The sequence below is a fragment of the Balaenoptera borealis genome, assembly GCF_965194805.1.
Source record: "Balaenoptera borealis genome assembly, chromosome: 13".
NCBI classification, from domain to species: domain Eukaryota; kingdom Metazoa; phylum Chordata; class Mammalia; order Artiodactyla; family Balaenopteridae; genus Balaenoptera; species Balaenoptera borealis.
This window is the reverse complement of record NC_138870.1, coordinates 9,341,499-9,360,774: the sequence shown is the minus strand read 5'-3', so window position 1 is coordinate 9,360,774 and position 19,276 is coordinate 9,341,499. Positions and strand designations below refer to the sequence as shown.

At 33.1% G+C, this 19,276-nt stretch overlaps 1 protein-coding gene across 1 annotated transcript; it reads left to right on the top strand.

Moving 5' to 3' along the window:
* Nucleotides 1–17: 17 nt before the first annotated feature.
* Nucleotides 18–18,701, top strand: LOC309608597 (NKG2-A/NKG2-B type II integral membrane protein-like). The gene is made up of 6 exons (XM_082348889.1): nucleotides 18–10,754; nucleotides 11,146–11,244; nucleotides 11,728–11,781; nucleotides 12,311–12,462; nucleotides 14,095–14,195; nucleotides 14,919–18,701. The coding sequence occupies exons 1-6, from the start codon at nucleotides 10,568–10,570 to the stop codon at nucleotides 15,037–15,039; spliced, it is 714 nt and encodes a 237-aa protein (XP_082205015.1). The 5' UTR covers nucleotides 18–10,567; the 3' UTR covers nucleotides 15,040–18,701.
* The last annotated feature ends 575 nt before the right edge of the window (nucleotides 18,702–19,276 follow it).

The window sequence follows — 19,276 nt, the reverse complement described above, 5'->3', positions numbered from 1 at the left end:
CCTAATACATGTTGTTATTGAATCCTAATTAATTTAAAAAGTACAAAATATTCTGTTGCCTTTATAAAATTTTATAAATTATTGCTAAAGTTTTTTATTTTATTTTATTTTTTTTTACTGCACTCACAATACTTTAGTTAAATTTTCAACTTTTAAATGTATTCAAAGTGAGGAAAATTCACCACCCACAGATTCCTTGGGAGTGAGTATTCTCCCTATGAGAGCTCATATTAATATTAATTTATTAAATAAAGTTAGCAAACACATTTTTGTTTGTTTGTTTTTTTTAACATCTTTATTGGAGTATAATTGCTTTACAATTGTGTGTTAGTTTCTGCTTTATAGCAAAGTGAATCAGCTATACATATACATATATCCCCATATCTCTTCCCTCTTGCGTTTCCCTCCCTCCCACCCTCCCTATCCCACCCCTCTAGGTGGTCACAAAGCACAGAGCTGATCTCCCTGTCCTATGTGGCTGCTTCCCACTAGCTATTGGTTTTACGTTTGCTAGTGTATATATGTCCATGCCACTCTCTCACTTCGTCCCAGCTTACCCTTCCCCCTCCCCGTGTCCTCAAGTCCATTCTCTAGAAGGTCTGCGTCTTTATTCCCGTCCTGCACCTAGGTTCTTCATGACCTTTTTTTTTTTTTTTTTTAGATTCCATATATATGTGTTAGCATACGGTATTTGTTTTTCTCTTTCTGACTTACTTCACTCTGTACGACGGACTCTATGTCCATCCACCTTACTACAAATAACTCAATTTCATTTCTTTTTATGGCTGAGTAATATTCCATTGTATATATGTGCCACATCTTTTTTTTTTTTAAATGGGATTTATTTATTTATTTATTTAAGGCTGTGTTGGGTCTTCGTTTCTGTGCGAGGGCTTTCTCTAGTTGCGGCAAGTGGGGGCCACTCTTCATCACGGTGCGCGGGCCTCTCACTGTCGTGGCCTCTCTTGTTGCGGGGCACAGGCTCCAGATGCGCAGGCTCAGTAATTGTGGCTCACGGGCCTAGTTGCTCCGCGGCATGTGGGATCTTCCCAGACCAGGGCTCGAACCCGTGTCCCCTGCATTGGCAGGCAGATTCTCAACCACTGCGCCACCAGGGAAGCCCCCCACATCTTCTCTATCCATTCATCTGTCGATGGACACTTAGGTTGTTTCCATGGTTTAAATTTTAATCATATAAAAAAGATATCAAATTTATTCTTCTTTGTAATGAAGTATTGCAGTAAGATAAGGAGTGTAATAGTCAAATAAAATTCTCCAGTTCTTGGGCCATATGGCAAATCCCAATTTATGTGAAAAATAATTTCAAATAGATATGTAAAAGACACTTTATTTAGTAAAATTTTTGTGTAATCTCAGCTATTTTGTGTGGCATAAGAACTGTATGATAACAAAATAATAACATCATCATCAATATCATGGTCAATACCATCATGAATCTAACATTTCTACAGAACTTTATAGTTTACAAAGTTAAACAACAGTTCAGCAGTTATAGTATCTCATTTTTAATCCTGGCTCATTGCTCTCATAATCAATATGTGTACCTGATACTCACATATATATCCTGAGCCTCTGGTTGCCAGCAGGAGGGAAAAACATGTTAATCCCAGGATTCCTGCAACAATATGCTATGGAAATTCTGTACAAAATCAAAAGGCAAAATATATAATGAGCAAAGCCTTCAGAATTAGAGCAAAATTGAAATTATTCAAAAGTTTCAGATTAATATCACTATTTAGTTGATCATAAATTTCATTGAATATTGCATTTAAATACACCCCTTAATATATCAAAAACCAGACATAAAAGGTAACAAATATATGGACACGATTGTTACGATTTCATTTTTTCTTACTTGACATTGTTTTCAGTAAACAACTAAATATACAGAAAAAAAGTATTTACCTCTCTTTTTGTCAGCTGAATACCTTTTATCCTTCTTTGAATAGGGGAATTTCTGGTTCATGTATGACACTCTCTTCTCACTCATTTTTGAAGGCTATAAGCAAAGAACACACTAAGAATCCTTTACTATGTTTCATAAGGCATAATTAATTCAACTGAAAAATGGTAACATATTCATCATGAATTAATAGAGAGTGCTAAATGAATAATGACCAAGATGATCTGGAAAAATAAAATAAAATAACCATTTCTTTGGGAATATGAGAAAGAATGATTTTTAAAATTTCTCTTTCTGGTACTTTTAGAACACAATTTCTACATGGTTAAGTAATGGTCCATGATAGCTTATCAACATGTTATTTAAGCTTTCAGGCTGTTTAAAAAACAATTTAATTAGTTGCCAAATTTTAGAAATTGATATATTTTACACTCATACAAAAATCCAGATTGATATCTTCTCTTGAAAAAAAAATATGTCTTATCACTTAGTACCTGTATTAGACTCAAATGGCAAACATATTGGGACACCAAATACAATAACCCTTTTTGAGAAGAACACACACACAAACACACACACACTCTAATTTGGCAAATTCCCCAAACTGCCATATTGTATTATATCAGAGCCTATCATTCATTTATCTTGTCCCTTTAACCTTCTTGTCACTGGAGTTTATGACTTGTATCTTAGATTTTGAAAAAAACGCAGTAACCATGAGATTCAAGGAAAGAGATCACTTGTGATTCTAATAACAACCCTACACAGTGATTATTTTTCAATTTATAAATGAGAGAAATTGAGCCTCAAATAATGTAAATAAGGTTCCCAAGATCAAACAACTAATAAGTGACAGTCTTTAGTCAAAATCCACATATATATGTACATATATATGTATCATCAAAAATATAATCCCTCATCTACACTTCCGCAATAATATAAAATAACCTCTGTCTTCTCCATAAAAATAAATAAATAAATTTAAAGAAGAAAAAGATTCTGAATAAATACAAGATTTTTCTTTCTCATTTCACTCAGTAGAGGTTAGGACAGAGACAAATATGTTCTCTCCAGCAAGGTATGGATGGATATTCCAAGAATGTGGAGCCAAATCTGCCCTGAAACTTCAGTGGAACAGTAAAGGTTCAAGCTACTTTAGGAAGGTACGAATAGTCTAAGACTCATAATCTTTTAACATTTAGAATCCCATAAAACAAGTGAGTTCAAGATTCTCTAAAAGAACTTTGAACTTGAATCGAGGGGACAGTTATAATCCTTGTCATGCCACAAATTAATTCTACTACCTTAAGAAAATAACTATTCCAATTTCCTCATACAAATAATGAGAGGTTAGAAGAGACCATCTCAAGTTTAATTTTTGAGTCTAAAATTCTACGTTAGTATAATACAAAAGCAAAACCAAGATGGAGATAAATGATGATCAGTAAAGTTGATCTTTAGTGAGTAAAATACACCATATTGTAGTAAGATTTTTGTATTTTTGCTTTCTGATTCAACTTCTTTTGACTACTTAGTATATCTAGAATAATACATGATATGTATAAACTATATTCTATAATTAACTAAATGGTACATGTAGTTGTTCTAAAAAGGTATAAATTTGTCATACAATTCAGAGGTTAAAAGGAAGGATCATTCAATAATGGAGCTGGGAACTTTGCTTACCTATCTAGGAAAAATTATAGTCTTTTCTCACATCTAAATAGATTAAAGTACTTCAGTTTTCATATTGATTGATTCTCCAACATTTATTCTGTTCCAGATATTAGCCTAAGTCAATGATGAGCATCCATTTCATCTTGCCAGTGATTTGGTTTAAAATTTAGAATGAGACTGAATTTTTACCAATGAGACATAAAGGTAGTCTGAAAGGTGGCTTCTAGGAAAGAATCCCTTACTTTAAAAAAATAAAGAGAGGGAGAGAAAAAAATTTGTCTCTTTTTTCCTTTGGCTATTGCTCTGCAGGCTGTGATACCTAGAACTGTTATAACCGTAATACAATTATGAGTATAACCAGACTTAGAATGAGGCAGAGGTTCAGCATGCAGTTCAGAGGGATTAAAAGCCACTTGGTGCTTGAGAATTTCAATTGCATCATCTCATAGCCAGTCCTACCTCTCTGGACTTGGTATTTATTATTTGTTTTAGTTCAAGTTTAGAAAATGAACATAATTTTACCCAAATAACCTTAACACATAAGAATTATAGATAGAAAGATTAGATAGATAGGTAAATTATTGCAGTTTTACTGTTTCTTGAAATACAGTTAAACATCAGTTGGACTTGCCTCTTAATTGCAACCTGGTCCTTCTTCAATTTGAAGATATAAAAAAATTCTGAGGTTTGCAAAAATGAAAAGTAAAGTTACATTGCTATTAAAATTATAATGGACTAATAAATGCTAGCTCATTTTCAATACTTTTCAGGTACATTAGCAGAAAAACCTTTTACCTCTACAACAATAACAAAAGTAAAGATAAAAACTCTTTCCAAAAATTGTCTATTATTCACCAGATAATAATTTTCCAAATAGTTGAAAAATTCTACAGTTTATATTGAAGAGAGAGAAAAGAGAAAAAAGATACCTAAACCTATAATAAAAAATGGAATGTTATTATGATTCTCTCTAAAATTTGTCCTGAATAAGGACTTCCCTGGCAGTGCAGTGGTTAAGACTCCATGCTTCCAGTGCAGGGGGCGTGGGTTCGATCCCTGGTTGGAGCTAAGACCCCACGTGCTGTGTGGTGAGACCAAAAGGTAAAAATTAAAAAAAAAAAAAATTTGTCCTGAATAGAAAATATTACAGAAAATAAAAAGATATGCAAAATCTCCCAATGAAAGGAAAACTCCAGGGTATTTTGGATAGTGCATCACAAGCTCCTTCTCTTCTCTCTCCTCCCACATCCAGGCTCAGCTGATTTCTCTCCTTCCACTAGTCACCTCCAGACTCAGGGCTGTACCACGAAGTTAGCCTGAGTAGCTCCCCTGAGAGACTTTGAGTCACTTGGTCCATTGAAAGCCACCCTTCATGTGCAACAGCCACTTGTGCCAATGCCTGTGCCTTAGGGTTTGTGGGGGGAGAAGGAGGGATGAATAAGCTGTCTTCTCAGCTCTGCAGGAAGGTAAGCCCTCCCTCCCCCACCCTAGCCCCACCATCACTAACTGGAAACCTGGTCTCAGGCTAGGAACCCCCCCAACCCCATCCTCACGGTTCTCTGTCTATCCCAGAGCCTCAGGAGCCTGCTCGCCGTGACCAGCTAGCTCCACACGGGCGTGCGCAGGCAAGCAGAGCGAGAAGGAAGATGTGCGTGATTGTATCCCACAGGTGGACACCTCCATAGAGGTCCATTGGTTTAAAGGGACAGGGAAGGAGGGGGAGGGATGAGACCGCGACCCCCTCCCAGAAATAAAGTTTGTACCTTTGAGATTCCTTTTCGCCCTTGAAGTCAAACTAATAATTGTGTCTAGTACGGAGGTGTTTGCTGTTTTTCTTTGGTATTTTTTCTAATGCAGTAAACTCATTTCTGCCTGCGGGGGTAGGGGGTGGGGAATCTCCCAATGAAAGGAAAACTTAAGGGTATTTTGGATAGTGGCATGTTAAATGGCAACACAAGAAGTTTGTGAAGTGACAGAAAATTTAATGAAATTAATCTATAATTATTCCCAGATTATAGAATTAATCTACGTACCTCAGGTATTTTTTGTGTTGAAGTCTAGATAATTAGTAATTCTATAACACAAATATTGAATATTTCAAAATATTTTTCTTATACATATTATTATGTTAATTGGTTACCATTATGTTTTACATACATGTTTCATGTGACTTTTTGAAACATGTTCTCAAAATTTTTTTTCATGTTCTCAAATTTTTCAATATTCTTTGAAAATAGAATGGAAAAAAAATAAACAACCATAGAAGAAAACTAGGTAAAGAATGAAAAATTTACAGAGCAGAAAATAAAAGGAGCCAACACACATACACATACAATTTTGTCTGCTCTGTAATCAAAAGAACTACAAATACCCAAAATAAAAATCATACCCTAAAGATCACATTTCAAAAATGTGATAATTAATCATAGTAATAATAATTTATATAAATTAATGGATATTTCACATTGGTTATACATTGCTGTTGGTAGTGTAATTTGTAGCAACCAGTCTGGAAAACAAAATAGTAATCTGAGTCAAGAGACTGAAGGATGTTCACATCTTTTGAATTCCATCACATTAAAAAGTTTTTATACTAAAGCAATGAACAAAATTAAGTCAATAATTCATGTACTACAGAAGTTATCACTACAAAAAGTCATAATAGTGAAATAAAAAATACCCTAAATCCAACATTAAGAAATGTTTGAATAAATAGGTTACGTCTATATAATGACATAGTATGTACCTTACAAAATTCTTGTTTTAAAATCCTACTTATAATGAAAAGATACTTTTATTTAAAGGGAAATATTTAGAATATAAAACTGTGTACAGTATGATGCCATTTATATTAAAATAAAAAATAAATTCATAAAAGGAAGTAAAAAGAAGCATAATAGGGAGTTAGCATAAAAAAGTTATTTATGTATTGTGTAATTATGAGAAAATTTTATATTTATTTTTATACCTTTCTCCACAGCCTTTGCTTAAGTGGGTCCATACATTATTTGAAACATTTTATTTAATGGCCATCAACAAAGGAATGGATAAAGAAGATGTGGTGCATATATACAATGGAATATTACTCAGCCATAAAAAGAACAAGATAATGCCATTTGCAGCAACATGGATGGACGTAGAGACTGTCATACTGAGTGAGGTAAGTCAGACACAGAAAGACAAATATCATGCCATATTGCTTATATGTAGAATCTAAAAAAAAGGGTATAAATGAACTTATTTATAAAACAGAAGTAGAGTCACAGATGTAGAAAACAAACTTATGGTTACCAGGGGATAAGGGGGGGAGGGATAAATTAGTGCTTTGGGATTGACATATACACTCTACTATATTTAAAATAGATAACCAACAAGGACTACTGTATAGCACAGGGAACTCTACTCAAATACTCTGTAATGACCTACATGAGAAAAGTATCTAAAAAAAGATTGTAGTGGTAGAAATGGGCTTGGGGTCCAAGTTTATATATATAAACTCCAGGTATTTTCTGATTTTCTCTTTCATTTCATTTTGACCCATTGGTTTTTAGTATCACATTGTTTAGTCTCCATGTAATCATTTTTTTTCTCATTTTTTTCCTGTGGTTGATTTCTGTTTACATATAGTTGTGGTCAGAAAAGATGTTTGAAATAATTTCTATCCCTTACATTTCTTGAGGCTTGTTTTGTGTCCTACTATGTGGTCTCTCCTTGAGAATGTTCCATGTGCACTTAAAAAAGAGTGTGTATTATGGTTTTTTTGTATGTAACGTCCTGTAGACATCAATTAAATTCAACTGTTCTATTGTGTCATTTAGGATCTCCTTTGCCTTATTGTTTTTTATGTCTGGAAGATATGTCCAGTGATGTCAGTGGGGTATTAAAGACTCCTACTACTATTGTATTCCCATCAATTTCTCTTTTTATGTCTGTAGTGTTTGTTTTATATATTTAGATGCTCCTAAGTATATTGGGTGCATACATGTTAACAAGTGTAATATCCTCTTCTTGTATTGATACTTTTATCATTATATAGTGTCCTTTGTCTTTCATTATGAACTTTGTTTTAAAGTCTATTTTGTCTGGTATGAGTATTGCTACCCATACTTTCTTGTCATTTTCATTTGCATGTGCCATTTATCTTGTGGTTTAAGCCTTCTTTTCCTCCCCTTCCCATTGTTTGGTTAGGTGATATTTTTAAAAATTGCCTTTTCTTGAACTGCATAGTTTGACTTGGGTTTATGTCATTACATCAAATATTCCTAGTATAATATAGACAACTAGTCATGATTGGAGGATGAATTCATGAATGATATAATGAGTAGTTATTTAATATTTCCACCTATGTCATGGTGATACAGTTTAATATTGTTTGTGTTTTATCCTTTCAAGGGTCATTTGTTTTTATCAGAGGAAATCTGCAGATTAAATTATTTATTTAATAAGAATAAAATGGAATGTAAGAACTAGGGCAGAGAAATAGAGATGGTATTTTGAAAATGATGGACTTTGTGCCAGGTAGAGTATGGTTGAGAATGTAGAAATTCCTCAGGATAATTAGCGACAAATATCCTTAAATACTTGTTGAAAATGGGATTATGGCTTTTAGAATTTCTTCCATGACAATAGAAATGAAATAATAATCGATATGAAGAAACAGTGTATGTACTGCCAAGATTTAGCAACCTAGTTTAAAAGTAAAACTTGAGGTATTTGAAGTTTGCAGTGTTTGTGATTGAGATGGAAACAAGATAACTGCAGGGTGGCTAAGCCGCCATCTCCTCAGATCTTGTAGAATATGAAAACAATTTCTCAGAGACATTTGAAAATGGAAAATCTAAATGACACACTTAGAGGTCCATTTGTCCTTTCAACTGGAGCCCAAAGTCTCCTATTTTCTGGAGGTGTGTGATGAGGTAAACTGTCTTCAAAATAGCCTAAGTGTGAGAATTTCCTGTTCAAACCTAAAGTGACACATTGATGAGAAATCAACTTTTTCCACTCTTGTTTCACTCTGAGCCTTCACAGGGCAGTCTGTGGAGGTCACAGACATTGTTTATTCTTGTCCTAGATTTATGTCTTTAAATTTCTCCTTTTATTACCCAGCTATAGCAGGCCTCTTTTATGAGAGTAACCTGACCTCCCCACTAAAGGATGCACGACTTTCTGGCCAACAGAAGGTATGTGTCCCTCCTCTCCTGTCTCTCTACTAGACCACCTCACTTAGTGGGAAATAACAAATGTTAAATGTGATGCAAGTGAGGTACAATTAATATACAAGAAAATAAAAGTAGAACATTTGTGTTTTTTAAAATAATTCAGGGTAAAAAGCAACCATAAAACATGAAATATGTTGGAAGATTTCTCAAAGTATTCAATTTATTGTCTGTAGGAAGTTAGTCAATTGCATATGCACTTGCATATTTGGGTTTGTTAATCAATATAATATTAAGTGAAACCCACAGACATCATGACAGGGAACAATTAGTTTGGGATTTTATAATCAGTAGAAGGTGGGTTTTTTGTATAATAATTTGTTAATATATATTTTGCTCAACCTTTATAAATAGAGTCTTGGGAAGGAATTCATTGCATAACAAAAGCCAAACATAATTCCTCATACTTGTACTTAGATTGAATAAAAGCAGCCTGATTTTATAATAAAAATCAGGATGAGGTAGCTTCCTAAATGCTAATTTAAACTTAATTGTAAGTAATGAAAGAATTTTTTAAAAAATCGAACAAACACTGCAAAAAAGATGTACCATGCTAATTAAAGACATTCCTGCTTAATAAATTACTTTACAGGGTCTAACCGATATGAATTAGAAATAGTAACATAGAAATTGTGACTAAAATAATAATTAAAACTGATACTTATTGAGAACTTATGAGTGTCAGGTTGAGTGCTCAGTGTTACATGCATTGTATATTACATATTCTTATTTCCATTTTAGATTAGTAAAATAGGTTACTAGATACTAAATAATTTTTTAAAGGTCACACTCTTGTAAGTTTCAAAGCCGTAATTAATTTCCAGGTCTTTCTGACTACTGCGTCCATTGACTGAATTATTAAGTTATGTTATCTGGATATTTTTATAAGTAATTTTTATAAGTAATTACCATCACTTATACAACTAAAATGACCTTTACTAACTTTGACACCTATAGGATCTTTCTGGAAGTTTGAACTAACAGTGTTCTTCCATAAATTACTTATATTTGTTTATTATTTTGTGGATTCACATCTTAGCCATTAAGTCACTTATCAATTACTTTTGCAAAATAAATATTTTTTAGTTTTTTTCTGTTGTTTTATTTTTAATATTGTCTAGGTTATGTATAAGTTTAGTGTATCATGTAACATTTTCCAATACATGAAGTATTTCCTCAATTTTTAATGTTTTCTCAGAACTCCTCAACCATTCAAAATAACGACCATTTGGTAACACTTTTAATAAATAAATGTAAGTCACCAAATAATGTAATTTAGTGTAGGAAATTGTTGTACATGCCAACCTTACTCTTTCCCCATCTTTAAAATACTCTATCTTTAACCATTACTGGATTTCAAAATTATCATAAATATAGATGAATCTCTTTTCTAATAAAACATTTTAATTTTAATACAAGCATTATAATGGCGTTAAAATATTTCTGTGGAATCTGACTAGGATATTATTAGTCATGAACTTCTTTATTCCTCCCTAATTTATTGCTTTTCATTGTTTCAACCAAAAATATGTTGTCAAATGTAGAATATCTTAAAAAAAAAAAGTATTCTACCATGAGACACTTGTTTAAAGCTCTAAGGAATTTCGAACCCGGCCTTAAGATTGTTCTACTGCGAAGTGAGCACTAAACTCTACCCCGCCCATTTTACTGTACTAGGGATCTCATCTTACATATACCATTCATTCCTAAGTACACTTAGAACACTGTTTGACATAATTCAGCTGCAGAGATGAATAACCAAGGAGTAACCTATGCAGAACTGAAGGTAGCGAAGAACTCAAAGAGGCAGCAAATAAAACCTAAGGGCACTAAAAGTTCCATTTCAATAACTGAGCAGGAAATAACCTATGCAGAATTAAATCTTCAAAATGCTTCTCAGAATCTTCGAGGGAATGACAAGAACTACCACTGCAAAGGTAAAACATTTAATAGTCATATGATGGAACTGTTCTAGGATATGCAGTTGGGGTACAGAGGTTGGAGAAAGAGTAGTAGATAAGCTCACATATTTTTCATTTTGAGGAACAGAACTTAAAGTTGGATATGGTATTCTACTGTGAAATTGGAGGACTACTTTTATTCTGGCATTGCTGTAATTTGTAGTCTTTGATCAACAATTCATGAAGCGTTATATATGCTGAAAATGCAATGGTATATTCTGAAAGAAAGATTGTAGTGGTAGAAATGGGCTTGGGGTCCAAGTTTATATATATAACTCCCTGTTTATGTGGGTTCCTTTGTTTGTAAACTTTCTAAACAACTGTCACCATCACTCTTTTCTCAGTGTTTCCTTTTCTTTCCCTGCAGATATACCATCACCTCCAGAGAAGCTCATTGCTGGGGTTCTGGGAATCATCTGCCTTGTTTTGATGTCCAGTGTGGTAACAATGATAGTTTTTACTCCCTGTAAGTAGATTTTTGAAAAATTGTAAGGGAACTTTACACTTTAATGATGGTCAGTGCCTCTAAACACTTCATAATATTATGGAATGGGCCTCTCATTAAAATGTATGCATTTAGACTAAATGTGGAATGGTTATTCTGAATTTGTCAAAAGTATACAACACAATAATTACAGAGAGTATGTATATGTATATTCTGATTTCATAACTCAAAAGCATGCTTTAGGAGATTGAAAGATCTTATTGAGAAATACAAATTAATTCTTGAGATTGGTTAAAACAAATACTATAAGAGGTGGTGATCTGTTCCTTTAGGCTTTTGAAATATTTTTTCAACCAAATCTTCATTACTTAATTTTTCTTGGTAAAATCAATTTTATTCCAGATTATTCTAATCCTAAGCAATAAACCAAATTTCAACTCAGAAACTACAATCATTATGATTTATTTAGATCAATATTAACTTTTATAATGATTAATTTTGTAGCTACTGTAATACAGGAGCAGAATAACTCCTCTCCGATAAAAAGGCTCCAGAAAGGTACATAATGATTTTCAAAGTTCTGATATAAATACAGTTTGTATTTTGTCTCTATCTTAGGCTAGTGAAAATAAGAATAGATTTTGGGGTAGAACATAAATTACAAAATCGGGCAACAAATATTCATAAATAATGATTATAGGAGAGGCTTTCTCCCTATGCAACAATACGATCACCATACCCACTGTTGACACTTGGCTCAAATTTCCTCCCTCTGTAATAAGATAAGAGACAAATAATTTTGCTATTCTAAAGCAGAGGTTTAATTTCTTGATTTTCAGGCCATGTAAAGAGTGGCTATTTCTGTGTGTTTGCTTTATATGGAGACATAAACTGGGGGGTGAGAGATTGACTCTTCTCTGTGAATGTATGAGTGTGGTTTGTTTTATATGCACCAGCCTTGAGGGTGCATAGATGTGTTTTATATATATACACATGTATATATTTATACCCATGCATATATGGAAGTTAATTTTCATTTTTTTAAATTCAAATTGTTTTTGGATAATAATTCACAATCTTTCTTCAGAATGTCATTCTGGTCAATGTCCAAAAGAGTGGTTTACATATTCCAACAATTGCTATTATACTCATTTTGAAAAAAAAACATGGAATGAGAGTGTGATGGCCTGTGCTACTGAGAATTCTACTCTGCTTTATATAGATAATGAAGAAGAAATGGTAAGATATTAAATGTTGCAAACACTTTGTTAAAGGCTTGATTCAGTCAATATTATATTTGTTAGGATTCACTTGTGTTTTTGTACATATTTGTAGTTTGTTTAAGGCCTGTTAATGTCCCATTAAACAATGGAATACAACTTTATGATATTCTATTTATATTTTTATACCATTAATACACGTTTGATAATTTCCAGTTCTTGCTTTTCATAAAAAAAATGTTTCTACAAATGCTATTATTTTCTAAAATAAACTGTGCTATTTAATTTTACAATATATAAAGGAAAATAAACACACCATGATTTTGCATATTGATCACAAAATGTATAGAACCATGTAATTGCATATCAGATCATGGAACAGAAGTTTCCACTTCACAGCAGCCCCATTCCTCTGTATTCTCTCATCACTTCTCCACCCTCCTTGTATACCCACTGTCCTGACTTTTGATATTATAGAATCTCTTTGCTTGTTTTTGAACTTCATATACATGGAATCATAGAGTACGCATTTTTCTTCCTGTCTCCTCTTACCCCCATATGCTATTTTTGCAGTTCATTCATATTATTGCATTTATGTGTAGTTTGTAAATTTCCACTGCTCATTATGTAAATATAACATTTAAAATCCAATCTATCCAATGTCTCTGGGTAGAGATGGAGTCTTATGCCCTCAGGGATAAAGAGGCTTCCTGGGTTCAGTACTTTTAGTCATGGGATCCCCTTTGTTAGTCCCACCTCCACCCCTACTCCCCAACTCTGGTATCTCTCGGTGGGGGGGAGGAGAAGCACTTCCTCTGGCTGCTGTTGCCCACAGGATTCCCCTCAACACCGAGGAGGAATGGCTAGGCTGGGTGTTGGGAAGCAGCAGGCCTAGGTCACTTTCTTCGGTTGGGTGGCAGATATAAGATGCCCCTAATAGTTGTTCCTTAACCCCAGGGTCGCAAACCATTTCACCTTTCTCTTTTCACCTTTCAGAGTTCTCCTTGACTTGTGTCTTTCATTAGTTCCCGTGTTTACAGTTGTACTTAGCAGGGCGCAGCTGAGAGAAATGAGTCTCTGACTCCTTGTCTGGTCCATTTGATTCCAGCAACACAGAAACAGAGTGATTGGGGGTTGATCTAGTCAAAGAATGGTGTGAGGCCCAGGAAACCAAATCTTTGGCTTTTATGTCATTTATTTTCTCAATTTCATTCCCTTAATTTCCTTCTAAAACCGAAACTCTGAGAAACATAGTAGAGAAATCCATTGATATAGTCACAGTATCCTGAGAAATGGATGTCACAGAATCTAAAAACTCATTTAAAGCCTTGCTATATTAGTTTTGACAACATGGGTAACAATTGAATTACATGAATCAGAATTTTCCTTATTAACCTAAGAAAAACAGTGAAACTGCTAAGCATAACTGTTTGAGTTAATTTTACATCAAAAGTACAGACCTTGGTTAATGTTTTTGGCAATATTAAAACTTTCAACTTTAATATATTTTTAGTGTTAGATGAGACTCTAACACTCTCATTTCGTTCAGAAAACTAAGGATCCTATGAAAGAACACACTACTTGCCTTTGAAAAATTAATAAAAAGCTTTCATAACGACTATTTAAGTGAAAATTCTTTATTTTTGGCTAGAAATTCCTGAGGTCCCTATCAATTATATCATGGATTTCAGTCTTTCGTAAAGGCCGTGGTCATGAATGGATGTGGCTAAATGGTTCAACTTCCAAACTACGGTAAGTTTTTAAAAGTAATACTGTATAGAGGAGGAAAAGATTAAAAATAAAAATTTTAAGAATAATATTAAAACATTTGTTTTAGTTGAATTATAGAAAGATGAAGGAAGATGTTGAAAGTTAATAAAATGTTGATATAATTATTAAAGAATGGGCTACTCAGTAGCCCATTTCCCTAATAACAAGCTTTTACTAAAATTATAAGGGGCTTCCCTGGTGGCGCAGTGGTTGAGAGTCTGCCTGCCAATGCAGGCGATGTGGGTTTGAACCCTGGCCCGGGAAGATCCCACATGCCGTGGAGCAACTAGGCCCGTGAGCCACAACTACTGAGCCTGTGCGTCTGGAGCCTGTGCTCCGCAACAAGAGAGGCCGCGATAGTGAGAGGCCCGCGCACCGCGATGAAGAGTGGCCTCTGCTTGCCACAACTAGAGAAAGCCCTCACACAGAAACGAAGACCCAACACAGCCAAAAATAAAATAAATAAATAAAACACACACACACACACACACACACACACACACACACACACACACACAAAACTCAGGGCGCTTTGTCGGTCGTTCACAGACCTGTGCAGAGTGGTGAAAAATTTGAAAAAAGAAAAATTATATTAAAAAATCATTACCCATTTTCAAAATATCTTTTATGACAGTGACATGGAAAATGCTATTGTTTCATGAGTTGTCCTCATATAATAGGGCTGTGCCTTGTTTTCCATTACAGTATAACAGACTCATCACCTGATAAACGTAACTGTGCACTGCTATATTCAGATGGCATTAAATCCGACAGTTGTGAGCTCCCACATACATATAATTGCAAGCATCAGCTTGAGAAAACGTGAGTTTGGATGCTGTTGAGTAACTTTACCTTTTATGAAATGGAAATAATATTATGATTGTATAAATTTTAAAATGAATTATATTGAAATATAATATGCACACCAAAAAGTATACATATCATGACTTTTGTGTCTGGCTTTTTTTACTCTACGTTATTTTTATGGCCTTCAACCTTTGTAAAAGATCGCATGTTGTATGAGTCCATTTATATGAAATATACAGAAGAGGGAAACCTATTCTAGAGGCAGAGAGTGGATTGATGGTTACCAAGGGCTGAGCAGAGGTAGGATTGGAAAATGACTGCTAATGGTTACTATGTTTCTTCTGGGGGTGATGAAAGCTTTTGTCTAGAGTTTGTTAGTGTTGATGGTTGTAAACTCTGCGAATATACTAAACAAAAAAAATCACTGATTTATACACTTCAAGTGGATAAATTTTATGCCATGTAAATTACACCTCAATAAAGCTGTTTTAAAAAAAAATCCTGGAATTATGTTTGGGATTGCATTTAATCTTCAAAGTAATTTGTAAAGATAGTCATCTTTACAATATTGGCTCTTCCAGTCAATATCATGCTTTATCTCTCTATGAATTAGGTTTTCTTTAAATTCTCCCTATTATATTTTGTATTTTTCTATATTGAGTTCTTAAAGATACATGGGTATTTCACTCTCATGCTTTAGTAAAGGACATCCTTATTTGAAAATTTTTAGTAAGTTTTGCTGCTGTAAACAGTAATACAATGAGGTTTACATGTTGGTCTTATAGCCAATGATTTCTCTGACTTTATGTATTAATTCTGTCATTTCAAATATATAGTCTTCTGGATTTTTATATAACAGCTATTGCATTTGTAAATAATCACACTTTATTTCTTCTTTCCAGATGCAATTTTTTTCTTGACTTATTTTTATAGGCTAGGATTTTATTTCCAATGTTGAATACAAGGTACAGTAAAGGTTCTATATGTATCCTTTTCTATTTTTGAGGAAAAGGTTTCAATATTTCATCAATATGAGGTTTGTCTTAAGGTTTCTTTCATCATAAGTTTCTCATATGAAAACAATTCCATAATATTCTCATTTTTCAAACAAATTTTATAATCAATTGATGTTACATTTGTATTATTTTTCCATCAGTTGGAATGATAAATGTTTTCTCTGTATAATGATTATGAAGTAAATTACCTTTATTTCTTTCATATGTTAAACAAATCTTGCATTTTGAAGTAAAATCACAATGATCATGTGTTGTTCTTTTTAAAAAAATCAATGCATATATTATATCTAGGTCAAGCTAGATAAAGTTTTTCTTTATCTGTGTTCCCAAAGAGATTTGACTGAGTTTTCATTTACGTTATGTACTTGACAAGTTGTTACCAAGGCTATTATTAGGAAGTATTTCCTTTTCTTTTACGTGGACCTTTGTGAAAGAGTACTGCTACGTTTTCAAGTGTTATTATTCACTACCAATGCCATCTGAGCTTCTAGAACTTTTTTGTGGGATGGTTTATATAACTAACTCAATTTCTTTACAATATGTGTTAGGTTTACTATTTGTCAGGTTTCTATTTGCTGTGCTGCATTTTGATAATTTGCATTTTAGGATTTTTCTATTTTATATAGATACTAAAATGTTTTCATAATATTGCTTTTTTATCTGTTTGATATCTGTAAAAACCACATGGTATCCCCATATTTATTATAGGCATAAAAGACTTGTTTCTTCTCAAATTTTTTTTTTTTTGGCCACACCGCATGGCTTGTGGGATCTTAGTTCCCTGACCAGGGAATGAACCCGGGGCCTCGGCAGTGAGAGTGCGGTGTCCTAACCACTGAACCGTCAGGGATTCCCTCTCCTCACCTTTTTTTCAGCAGTCTTTTATCAATTTTATGAAATGTTTTCAATGAGAATACATTTGGCCTTGTTGTTCCTCTCTATTGTAATTTTGTTCTTTGTCTTGATTTTGTACTATTTATTGTTTTCTTCCTTCTACTTCATTTGGTTTTAATTTCACCTAAATTTAGCTTTTCCATTTTTAGTTTCTTGTGATGCATGCTTGGATTTCTGCTTTGTTTGTTTTATTTAGTTTGTAAGGTAAGCATTTAAGGCAATCAGTACTTCACAAGACAGACATTTGGTTTTATATTTTCCTTGTAATTCTTATAAAAATTTTGAATGTTCATTGTGGTCATTTCTATGGTCCATCTGTTACTTAGACATTTATTACTGAATTTAACACCATATAAGGATTTTCAAATTTTTGGTAATTCTGCATATAGTAAAGAGCATTCTATTTGGTTAGAGAATTTTCTGTGAAGCTAGAAATATTCTACATCTTTGTTAAAAGTGGCTGGTGTGAATGAGAAAACAATATTAAAATATTATTTTTTTAACTAATTAAAATTAAATTTGAATACCCACATTTCAAGTGCCCACTTGCCAAACTTGGCTAGCAGCTACTGCAGTGACACCACTTCTATATTTTTATATGAATATGCTTGGAAATATGATTTATAGTGTATTTTTTGAAAATTTCTATGTAAAAAAATATGAATAGTCCATACTAGTATATAGTATGTGTTCTACATATATGTATTGATTAGTTGTCTAGTTTAAATCTTTCTTTAGCCTTACTGATATCTGCTTGTTTGTAAGCAGTGAGAGAGAATTGTTTAAATCTCTATTTGTAATAGTTCACTTTTTTCAAACTTATGTTGAACTTGTATTATTAAGTACATAAAGATTTTTTTAAAAACATTGCTAATAGTTTAGATACTCTATCTATCATTATGAAGCATGCTTCATCATTTCCAACACAGTTCTTGCCTTCTATTATAACAGTATACTAACTATAGCAATTTTCTACTGGCTTATGTTGCATGGTATATTTTTCATCTTTTTACTTTCCTCTTTCTTTAGGCTTTTGTTAAAGGAGTTTCTCATTAAGATGGTGAACAGTTATTTTAAATATAAATATTCTTAGAATTTAAATTGGAAGTTACTCTTTTATATTTAACATAATTTTTAAATTATTATAAGATATATTTGCATATATTATTTATACGTAAGTATGTATAGTATGTATATATAATTAAGTATAATATAGTTATCCTTAATCAGAGATGAATGCTACCATTTCTTTGAACTCCACTTTTTTTGTTTTTTTCTTTTTATCTTTCACAATAACTATTTTAACTGTCCTCTGTAAGAGGTTGTCAGTTTAATATGTTTTAAATATTATGTTATTAGTGCCCCACATTTTACAGCATAAATTCTTAACTCATTAAAGTGTAACAAATTAGTACCTTTACCCTCTCTCGAAAAGTGAAAAGACATAACTACCTTCTACCTTTATTTACTGCTTATGCTGTATTTGCTCCCTTGAATTCAAATACAAATATATATTTTAAAATTTGAAACTTTATTGTTAACACTTTGTCGACTCAATATCCATTTAAATATATCCACATAATTTTTTCAACTCTTCTTTCCCTTCTGCATATCCAGGTTTTCACCTAGAATAAGGGTTTCATTTTTTTTTATACATCTTTATTGGAGTATAATTGCTTCACAATGCTGTGTTAGTTTTGTTGTACAACAAAGGAAATCAGCCATATGCATACATATATCCCCATATCCCCGCCCTCTAGAGCCTCCCTCCCACCCTCCCTATCCCACCCCTCTAGGTCGTCGCAAAACACGGAGCTGACCTTCCTGTGTTACACAGCTATTTCCCACTAGCTATTTTACATTTGGTAGTGTATATATGTCAATACTTCTCTCACTTCGCCCCAGCTTCCCCTCCCAACCCTGTGTCCTCAAGTCCATTCTCTATGTCTGTGTCTTTATTCCTGGCCCACCACTAGGTTCATCATTACCATTTTTTTAAAAATTCCATATATATGTGTTAGCATACAGTATTTGTTTTTCTCTTTCTGACTTAGTTCATTCTGTATGAAAGACTCTAGGTCCATCCACCTCCTACAAATAACTCAATTTCGTTTCTTTTTATGGCTGAGTAATATTCCATTGTATATGTATGCAACATATTCTTTATTCATTCATCTGTCAATGGACACGTAGGTTGCTTCCATGTCCTGGCTATTGTAAATAGTGCTTCAATGAACATTGTGGTACATGTGTCTTTTTTTTTTTTTTTTTAAGAATTTCATTTTTATTTATTTATTTATGGCTGTGTTGGGTCTTTGTTTCTGTGCGAGGGCTTTCTCTAGTTGC